Source organism: Gadus chalcogrammus, chromosome 17, assembly GCF_026213295.1.
Source record: "Gadus chalcogrammus isolate NIFS_2021 chromosome 17, NIFS_Gcha_1.0, whole genome shotgun sequence".
NCBI classification, from domain to species: domain Eukaryota; kingdom Metazoa; phylum Chordata; class Actinopteri; order Gadiformes; family Gadidae; genus Gadus; species Gadus chalcogrammus.
Window position 1 is genome coordinate 10,509,630 of NC_079428.1, and position 10,559 is coordinate 10,520,188.

The window sequence follows — 10,559 nt, forward strand, 5'->3', positions numbered from 1 at the left end:
CCGTGGCATCGCTGGTTGGTTGCCACGGCGATGCCACGGTGACCGCTGAGACATCCGCAGTGCAAAAACTGTTAGCAGAGATAGCGTCTCAAGTGCCGTTGAGCAAGGCAGTGTTGCGATGAGTTCCAATCTAGTTATGTCATGTGAATAGGGAACCGTGAAATCAAATGAGTCCAAACTGCGATGGGAAGTGTGTTATTTCAGTCACAAAAAAATCAACAGCTAAATCAACAATCTGAAGGTGGCGATGTGAACATTAGAACGTTGGAGTAAAGCCACATATTGTGGCTGTTTTGTCAGGTTATCCCCCTCATAATAAAACAAGCCTTTTTTGAAAGCCCTCTCTTCTGCCTCATGCAAGCCAATCCAAATATGTTTTCCCTCCTCGACCTTGATAAGAATGACAATGAAATGCATTAGACTGTGGTTCTCGTCGCCTCTTCGTTCATTACTCTCTGAAAGGTAGAATCTGTCCTGCTGGGAGGATCTGATTGGTTTAAACACAAATACGGAAATGAAAAGGAGAACATTAGATACAGTTGGTTTGGAGATAACAGCTCCCTAGACAATCGCTGGCTTTGTGGACGTGACTACGCCCCGGGTCCCGTTCCCATAGAAACAAAGACAACCGCCGTCCGTTTTAAAAGAAAAACAGGAAATGGTAATGTTTGTCGTGACTCGTGGTATCGCACACATTCTGCGTTTCCTGTTGCACATTTCTATCATCTGTCGAAAATCATTTATGTTTTGGTCGTTTTCTTCCCAAAATGAAATCCCCAATAGGAGGGGATGGAAACCAAAGAGTGTAAGAAAAAAAACAAGTGCAACAGGTGCTTCTTTGTATTCCACCGAGCGGACCTCACCTCTACTGTCCATCACTCTCTTTTCATTAAGAGCGAGTGAGGGAGTGGTGAGAGAGACAGAGAGATCCTAAACGCAGCAGTCCTTCGTTCCGGGAACGGTTTTCCTTCGGGTTCCCGTATCGCTGCGGTCTTCCACGGTTAAGCTCCAAATAGTTTTTTGTTCGCTAGCCGTCGCCGTCGGCAGAATCCGAGGTACGTAATGAGCGTCTGCAACCCAGACGCCCGTCTTAATCGGGGCAAAACGAAAATAGAAACCAACCGACGGACTTAAACTAAATTTCCTTAAAGGGTAAGTATACGTCCTCGTTACGGTGGAGAAGACGAGAAAAGCGTAGACGGGGAAGCATCCCTCTCAGGAGCGATGTGTCGCTACCGTTTAAACTCAGACGCTGTCAACGCAAAAACTAAATATGTCCTCAAATGAACTCCCAACAGTTTGTTCCCTCTCACGTCCTCTGCGTGGCCGGGAACGATAACGTAAAGAAAAACTAAATAGAAGGCAGGAGGACGCCAGTCTTCGCATTCTTTTGTCGACGCAAAATGTACTTTTCTTTTTTTGAAACAGTTAGTGTGTTCCTATTCTCTCTCTCTCTCTCTGGGTCAGCAGCCGGCTGGCACGTCGGCCATGAAGTCGAACTCGTTCTGGCCCAGCCACAGCTCGGGGAGCTCGTTGGCCCGGTCCAGACCCAACTCCACCACCAGCGACATCAGCACCTCCTCGTCTACCGCCTCAAAGTCGATCCCCCCGCCACCGCCGGCCGCCGTGCCCGAGCCCGGGGGTCCAAGCCCGAAGCCAACGGCCGTCCCGGTACCGCCGCCGCCTCCGACCAGCACAGAGGAGGAAGAGGAGGCGGAGGAACTAAGGAGTGAGGTCCCGGCGCCGGGGGGGAACCCCCTCTGAGCAACGGGTCCCACTCCTCCTCCGACCCCTCCCACGGAGCCCACCAGGTTCTGGTAGTGGGAGTTGAGCTTCTGGAGCTGCATGCTGGCGATGAGGTGGGGTCCCGTCTGCAGGCTGAAGGAGTGGGGCTTGGAGAGGGGAGTCGTGGAGGAGGAGAGCATCGGCATCGGGGACGTGGAAGTGGAGGAGGAGGAGGAGGAGGAGAGGGATGGGGAGAAGGGCACGGCAGCGGTCTTGGAGGAGGGGTAGTGGAGTAAGGAGGTGATCGGCGAGGATGAGGAGGAGGAGGAGATGTCCTTCATGACGTGGGCGGGGCCAGGGTACAACAGTGATGTCATCACCGGGGAGGTGCAATGCCTAGGAGAGGGATGAGATTTATTAATTTAAAACTTTGATTTAATTTTGTTACGTCTATTAAGTGAGAGAGAGACAGACAGGAAATTTTACTGTTGTGATGTCAAATGAGAGTTCTGAAGGGGCCGACAGCAGACCCGATGACATCACCCGGTTGAGATCGCAATCAGGACGCGGCAATTCCGAGCGGAGGCCCCAGCGAGAGACTAGCGACGTAATGTAACGCTATCTGCATGAATCAGATCGATCCAAAAATGCAAAATCCACTGGTGCAGACCAGACGTTATATCATAGACACACACACACACACACAAACATGCTTCCATGACCTCATCGGAAAACCAAGCTCGCTCATCCAAACAAACTGAACTATCTTCATTGGTTTACTCACAATGGAAAGGAGAACAGACAGACAAGTATATAGATAGATGGACTGATAGATGGTAAATAGATAGACAGACCGATTTTTTAGTGAATGCCTGACTATGGCCACCGCTGCTCAGAAAATCTTAGGATTTGATCAACTCAGAGTAAATCAAAGATGGATCATTAAGGATGAAGTCCCGATGGTACTGAATGAGGACTTGAAAGTGAAGAGCGTAATGAGCTAGTGGTGACTAGAAAGTTATTTCATAGAAGACAGACATGAGATTTACTAAAAAACAGGCAAAGCTAACAATAATAGGGTTTCACTCGCTACCAGCATGGGACCAACAACCGATAAGAACTCAACCACATCTCATGATCCGAGCCCACTTGATCCCATTGTTTTAATATGCATCAACAAGAGGAAAAAGAGGGTTTTAAGTATCATAGAGGCAGGCTCATCAAACTTTTAAAACGCTTGTTCAATAGAAACCATGCATCAGAAAGGAGGCCACAGAAATTAAAACACAACCACATACACACACATACAAACACACACACACACACACACAGGGGAGGTTGTGTGTGTGTGTGGACATGTTGAAGTCTTGTTCTTATGACCTAATAAATCACCCGGCAACAGAGGGCTGATCTGTTTGGGAAATGGAGGGACCCTAATTAAGAACACACACATGACTTTGGATTTGTGTGTGTGTGTGTGTGTGTGTGTGTGTGTGTGTGTGTGTGTGTGTGTGTGTGTGTGTGTGTGTGTGTGTGTGTGTGTGTGTGTGTGTGTGTGTGTGTGTGTGTGTGTGTGTGTGTGTGTCCTGACCTATTGAGCAGTACATTAACCATGAAGAGGCCAAAGGGTACAAACCCACGGAGTACCAAAGAGGATAGTGAGTGTTTCAGTATATATATATATATATATATATATATATATATATATATATATATATAAAGACATGGACAGAGAGTGAAAGAGAGAGACACAAGGTAAGAGAGAGAGATACATGGACAGAGTAAAGGAGAGAGAGTCACAGAGACAGAGTAAGAGAGAGAGATACGTTGACAGAGGGTGAAAGAGAGAGAGAGACACACACAGAAATAGAGTAAGAGAGAGAGACACATTGACAGAGGGTGAAATAGAGAGAGAGACACACACAGAGACAGAGTAAGAGAGAGAGATACGTTGACAGAGGGTGAAAGAGAGAGAGACACACACAGAGATAGAGTAAGAGAGAGAGACACATTGACAGAGGGTGAAAGAGAGAGAGACACACAGAGACAGAGTAACAGTGAGCGATAAAGTCAGAGAGTAAAAGAGAGAGACAGAGTCAGTATGGAAGACAGACAGATATGGAGACAAAGTAAGGAAGAGTGAAATAGAAAGATTAAAGAGAGACACAAAGAGTAAAGGAGAGAGAAAGAGCGAAATTGAGCGTATGTTTGGCTTTAAGGGATAGATGGTGGGAAATATAAACCTGAGAACGTACAGCGAGGAAGAAAGTCTGTCGATATATGGACGATAAGTGTGTAAGTATGTTTGTTATGAAATCCTAATGTTTACTGTGCCATACAATGGCTTGACATAATTATAGTTTTTTTATTCCAACACATTTGAGGGAAAGGTTTGCAACACACACATATACACACAAACACGTAAGGAAATTCTCGAAGGCCCATGTTGGATTACCAAAGATGGTTTAGATTACACGTTCAAACAACATGTTCTCACCAATAAACACACACACACACACACACACACACACAGTCATGCAGCCATTCTCTGAGTAAGTTAATCGCCTAATATACTGATCCCCTCCTTCTCGCTTGAATGAAACACACACACACACACACACACACACACACACACACACACACACACACACACACACACACACACACACACACACACACACACACACACACACACACACACACAATGGGCCCTGCCATTGACAGCTGTGGTATCTTTGAGCGTGTGTGTAAGGGGGAGAGGAGACAGTGTGTGTGTGTGTGTGTGTGTGTTTTTATCAGCTCTGTACAGCTGCATGCCTCCCTGTAGCAATTATCTCTATAGGAGCAAGCACCAAAAGAGGTTAACCATGTGTGTGTGTGTGTGTGTGTGTGGTGTGTGTGTGTGTGTGTGTGTGTGTGTGTGTGTGTGTGCATGCCTGCGTGTGTTCATTATTCATGGCGTGTTTACTGTCAGTCCTGATGAAGACCTCTACAATGTGTTCCCACAAACGTGATGTCGTAAGCTTAACTACACGCACAAGCAGGCCCAATATAATGCAGGAGCAGCGTATCATCTGTCTGTACGTCGCTACACAAATAAACCATAGGCCTGCTAACTGACAGTGGAACACAACCAAAAGAAAGAAGAATACCGGCGAATGGGGAGAAGGAGAAAGGGGGGGGGGTGAGGGAGAGAAGGCGGATGGATAATAGGATGGGGGATAAAAGTCACAGAAAGCGCGCTCCTCATTCTGCCGTAGACAACGGCGGTTTCAATTACACAATTAATGCGTGACGAGCAAATTGAACGAAGCCGCGCAGACGCTCGCACGCGCACACACACACACCGACTCCCACACACGCACGCCATATGGTGTCGCAGCGTGGGGCGTTTACGCTTGTTTTGATTGCCGCGCATGCACTTTGCTCATCTCTTCCAGGGAGGTGGGAAATTGGAAGTAGGTTAAATTACGTTAATAGGAGCAATTACAATGCTTTAACCGTCGCTACGTCAGAGAAGATGGAAAACTGCAATGGTCCAAAGTCATCAATCGTCCTGTTATAGTCTTAACAAAATAACACTCTGGTGAAGGCGGTTAGTCGCGTCACTTTTTTAAAAAGCGAGTTGGTCCATCTCCCTCTGAAACTTTCCCCTCCAGACTCTAAATGACTTCCACTTAAATGTTGATCATTCTGAGGTCATTGCGGTTGGTTCGTTTTGTTTTCCCCCCAACGGTCTGACTTAAGACGAATGACTTCATTTTTTTTTATGTTATGTTAGTAGCCTACTCCAAAAAAAATAACCTCATGGAGGATCACCCCAGTCCAAAACAAACAGAGTGACAACGCTATATACATATATACTTCGTCCTAACTTCTCTCTATACCGTTTTTATTAGATGCATAAAGTCTGACACACACCTGGGACGGATCCTCAACGCGTCTCGACTGACGGCACGCCGCAATCCGGCATCGGGATGGAAATGGTTTGTTGTGGTAAAAAAAAAAAATCCCGCACAACAGTGGCCGTCTTGTTTCACCGGGATAACCTTTCAGACGCTCGGAGGGGAAAAAAAACAACTTCAGCCAGGAAAAACAAACCATTCACGCAGCATAGCCTCCTCTAGTGTCTCTCTCTCACTGGGTTACAGACTGTCTGCCTCACTCCTCACAGCAACGGACTTGACACCGAGTCAAAAACATTGTGGACTGGACTGCAACTTCTCTCTCTCTCTCTCTCTCTAGCCTGGAACGTCGCCATCCTAACACTCGGAGTGGATTCACAGTGGGATCTGGATTCACATGATTAGACAACACGCAGTAAAGCGGCTCGGAGTGGATCCGGATTCTGGATTCGGCGGCTCCGGGGTTTAGCGGCGACCGTTGGTCAAGGCAGATGTTGCTCATTCTACACGCAATACAATCAGGGATCACACACACACACACACACACACACACACACACACACACACACACACACACACACACACACACACACACACACACACACACACACACACACACACACACACACACACACACACACACACACACACACACACACAGGAGAATGAGGGGAAACCACACAGTGTCATGTCACACACAAGACAGTTTGTCCGCGACAATGACAGTTCTGTCCCTTGTAATAAGAGCGCGAGGAGAAAAAAAGCCCGCGGACACTCATTGATAAAAAAGTCTTGTCTGACTTATGGGACATCTCGTATCTTCAGGTCTCCTATTATTAAAGGCGCGCACAGTGAAAGAAAGCCTGCACATAAGTGCAATTCAAAACAGTTCAAGATTGGCTTATCTCGTTATGTTCCATCCCATGTTATGTTCATTTTGGTATAATACAAATAATATTTGGTTAATTTTTATAGTACTCCGACTTCAAGCAGACTATTATTTGCGTGACGTGATCATCACCCCCCCCCCCCCCCCCCCCAACAACTGCCACGCGCTGAACTCCTTTCTGCCGTTAATGCCAATGTAAGAAATACGGCATCTGTCCTCATTGTGCGTCTATGTAGCCCTTAGAATACACACACACGCACACGCACACGCACACGACCACCGTGCGTATCCATCAATGAACGAAGACGCACACCACGTGTTGATGTATAGAAAGTGTCCCCCCCTTTGTTCCTGTTCCGGCTAACTAAAGTCGTTATGCAAATCAAACAAACGGTTTCCCATCCTTCTCGTCATGATAGATAGACAATCGCCCCGTCCTCTGATATGCAAACCACATGGAAACCACAATAATCACTTTATTTTTCCGTTAGGAACTTCAGATTTGGAGGAGCAGCAGGGTGTGGCCATACCCAACAGTACATAGGCCTACAATAAACAAAAACACACACACACACACACACACACACACACACACACACACACACACACACACACACACACACACACACACACACACACACCATCAGCCCCGCAGAAAATAAAAATCTGTGCCTAAGCCTAATGAATTACCTGCATAGTGGAGGAGAAATAAATAAATAATTAAAAAAGATTCCAGGTATTAAAACGAGAGGATACAGTTCAAAAGATTCCAGGTATTAAAACGAGAGGATACAGTTCAAAGGGGTTAATGCCTGAAAGATTCCAGGTATTAAAACGAGAGGATACAGTTCAAAGAGGGGTTCAACCATTCAAAAGTCTTATGGATGCTGGGACAATTCTTGACAGGGCTCTGTTTGTCCTTTATAGGGCTCTGTATCTGTGGCCTGAGGGAATACTGGCTGTGTAGAGTGTGTGTGATGTCAAGGGTGATTTGTGTTGCTTTTTGCTTGGTCCTTTTGTTGTATATATTGATGAGTGATTCCTGCTGTTTATTATTTTGCTGCTCAGTTTGATGATTCTGTGAGAGAGAGAGCGAGAGAGAGAGAGATAGAGAGAGAGCGAGAGAGAGTGAAAGACAGCGAGAGAGAGAGAGAGAGAGAGAGAGAGAGAGAGAGAGAGAGAGAGAGAGAGAGAGAGAGAGAGAGAGAGAGAGAGAGAGAGAGAGAGACTTTGCTGTAGGACAACGATCAATCAATGTATGCATGCAAGATTTCATGTCCTTACTCATGTCCTTTTCATGTCCTGTACCAAGCTGTTCGGACTATTGGGAAGGCATGAACTGATAGCGCCATCTTAACGGCCGCTATCCATTAAGGTGGGATAAAGGGTCTATAGTGATTTAAATTGAAGGACACGTTATAGAAACCAAGCAGGTGTATAGGATGTGTGTGTGTGTCTGTGTCTGTGTGTGTGTGTTAGAGAGTGTGTGTGTGAGAGAGAGAGAGAGAGAGAGAGAGAGAGAGAGAGAGAGAGAGAGAGAGAGAGAGAGAGAGAGAGAGATAGAGAGAGAGAGAACTGGGGGCAGTGAGTGAAATTCAATCAATCTTCTGGAGTCCATTCAATAGGTTTCAGTCCAACGTTTGGTTTAATTGAACATATTTATCCAAAGCAATAGGCCTGTTTGTTTATCTTTAACCATATGTAGATTTATCTTGGTCTTTTTCCAATTACCCTATACATTTGAGGGGCTTTTCCAACTTTGCCGACACCTCCACCAAAATGATTGCAGTTTATTGTTAATTTATGGTTTGGGCAAATAAAACTCCAAACCCTTATGAGCTAAAAATCACACAAAAACACCTGGTAAACACTGGAAAGAAAATGTGGGTGAGATTGCCCATACAGGCCCTTAAACCCAGAGACTGCATTTCAAGGGTCTTGAGGAACAAGACTTTGTTCTTCAAACTTTCCCGCCACCGGTTTCACAAACAACAAACAGCTACAATGCCGTCTTTCACACAAACCGCTCTTTGTCCCGCGCCTACTGGGATCCGATATGCTGCATGCTGGGAAACGCGATCCACCGCTCGGCGTACCCATGGACGTGTACCTCGCAGTGTTGCCAGATTGGGCCATATTTCCCGCCCGATCTGGCAACACTGGCTGCAGCCAGCGTTGCCAGATTGGGCGGGAAATATGGCAAAATCTGGCATCACTGGTCCCTCGTGGCCAGGCCGCCGTTTATCCAATTCGACCGAGCTGCGAGGAAAGTGATAAACACAAGCATCTCCTCTCACGCTTTTCTTGATATTTCTTTAACGACAAGTACTTGTGTTGACCGTGTATCCCTTCCACCACCGGCTCCCCCCTTACTTTTTTTTTTTACGAGATCGAGTTTCAAATAGGCGCTGCTTTCTTTCCGAGCTCGTAAATGATCTAATGGCTTTCGTTTGTTTCGGCTGCGTTGGCCCACACCGCCCGCCCTGACCGCACTAGTGTATATAAAGATCACAGGGTATCCTCTCTCTCTCTCCCTCACTCACACACACACACACACGCACAACACTCCCTCTCTCTCTTTCTGTCTCTCACGCACAAACTCCTGTTGAACACATGCCTGTTACATTTGTAGTGAATTTCCTGTCCATAAAAACACTCCACAGAAGTGCAAATTCACATCTTTTAAATCCCAAAGAGAAGCGGCGGTTCCTCTCTCAAACAACCCATAAAAAGTAATATTCAAACGCAAAGAACCGTAAAAAATACAACAAAATGCTTAACTGAAGATAGTTTTGTGGTTTTATTTTATTAAAGGAGTGACGTAGGCCTACATAAAAACGAAAAGAAACTGACATTTTTAAAAGCAGCTTCACAAACACAGATAAAAAAGTAACCCAATATTGGGACCAGAAAAAGGTAAACAAGGAATGTTCCCAACGTATCAGGGAGTATCCTCGTCATTTCCAGAATGCTTTCACCGAATAGGCCGGCTCAGAAGGCTGGCTCCGTTCCCGCGGTCCTCTTCTGCTTTCAGTTAGACTCCGAGGAATCCCACATCGCTCCGTTCCCCATCCAAACTATTTGTTCACGGCCGATCATTTCGTCATTCTTTTGTATGATTGTGTGTGTTTGTGAATAGAAGTGTATAATATAGGGCCTAGCAGTGTTTCGAAGAGAAAATAACACAAACCGTTTAAAAAAAGTTTTATTTTTTTTACAAGAATTCTACATTTTCAAAATTGAATTTCAAACTAAATCCTTTCCACTTTAATGCTGTGACCAGATCTGCTGACTGAAAGAAGTCTGTTTTTATACGATCTGATGGCTGGTGGTCAACCAAGGCTCCTCTTATTCTCATTTCCATGACAACACAATCACAATATGTGATATGAAATATGGACACAACGACCACAGTCACGTAGCGTGACAGAAAAATAAATGCTAGTATGTGGAATTGACTATGTTTTAGAGGGAGTGAGAAAGACAGGGAGAGGAACCGCAGGCTCCACGGTCCATATTGTAGCAGGACTCTCCCATGTCCCCACGGGGGGGGGGGGTCAAAGTGAAGCCAACAGAGACATCGAACTCAACACCTCACCCATCTGGTTTTCCATTTTATACAAAATGTTGAGGTTATGCAAACTGTTAGAGTGGTCAACTGCCTCTTAAGTCTCGATGAGGCTGTGAACCTTGCAGGGAATACACATGCTGAACACACACACACAATAGGCCCCAAAGATATCCCTTGTGGGGACGCAAACGTCCTTAGGGACAAATTCAAACACACACGAGTGTGCACATATGTACACATATGTATGAAAGCCTCAAAAACAGGATTAAAACAGTCAACGCAGTGAGGCAACCACACAATCCCCCCCATCCCCCTACCCCCCCTCCATTAAAAGTGTTTTTCCTGGAAAATCTCTACTAATGTTTTCCAACCCCCCCATCTTTGTGTCTTATTCCCTCTCTTTCCCCTCCTTTCTTCTCCCCATTCTTTCTGTCTGTCTCCTTCGCTCTCTCCCTCTGCTGTTAACTTT

General features: G+C 45.9%; 2 protein-coding genes across 2 annotated transcripts in view; both read right to left on the minus strand.

Moving 5' to 3' along the window:
* Window positions 1-10,559, minus strand: part of LOC130370475 (rho GTPase-activating protein 6-like) — a 112,052-nt gene that overhangs the window by 80,789 nt on the left and 20,704 nt on the right. The gene's annotated exons all lie outside the window — the stretch shown is intronic.
* On the minus strand, window positions 356-5,929 carry LOC130369708 (cbp/p300-interacting transactivator 1-like). The gene is made up of 2 exons (XM_056575204.1): window positions 5,647-5,929; window positions 356-2,121 (listed from the first exon to the last, which is right to left on the minus strand). The coding sequence occupies exon 2, from the start codon at window positions 2,100-2,102 to the stop codon at window positions 1,464-1,466; it is 639 nt and encodes a 212-aa protein (XP_056431179.1). The 5' UTR covers window positions 2,103-2,121; window positions 5,647-5,929; the 3' UTR covers window positions 356-1,463.

Bases quoted from the DNA above. Each gene is read 5' to 3' on its own strand.
- LOC130369708 (XM_056575204.1), bottom strand. From the start codon at position 2,102: ATGACATCACTGTTGTACCCTGGCCCCGCCCACGTCATGAAGGACATC.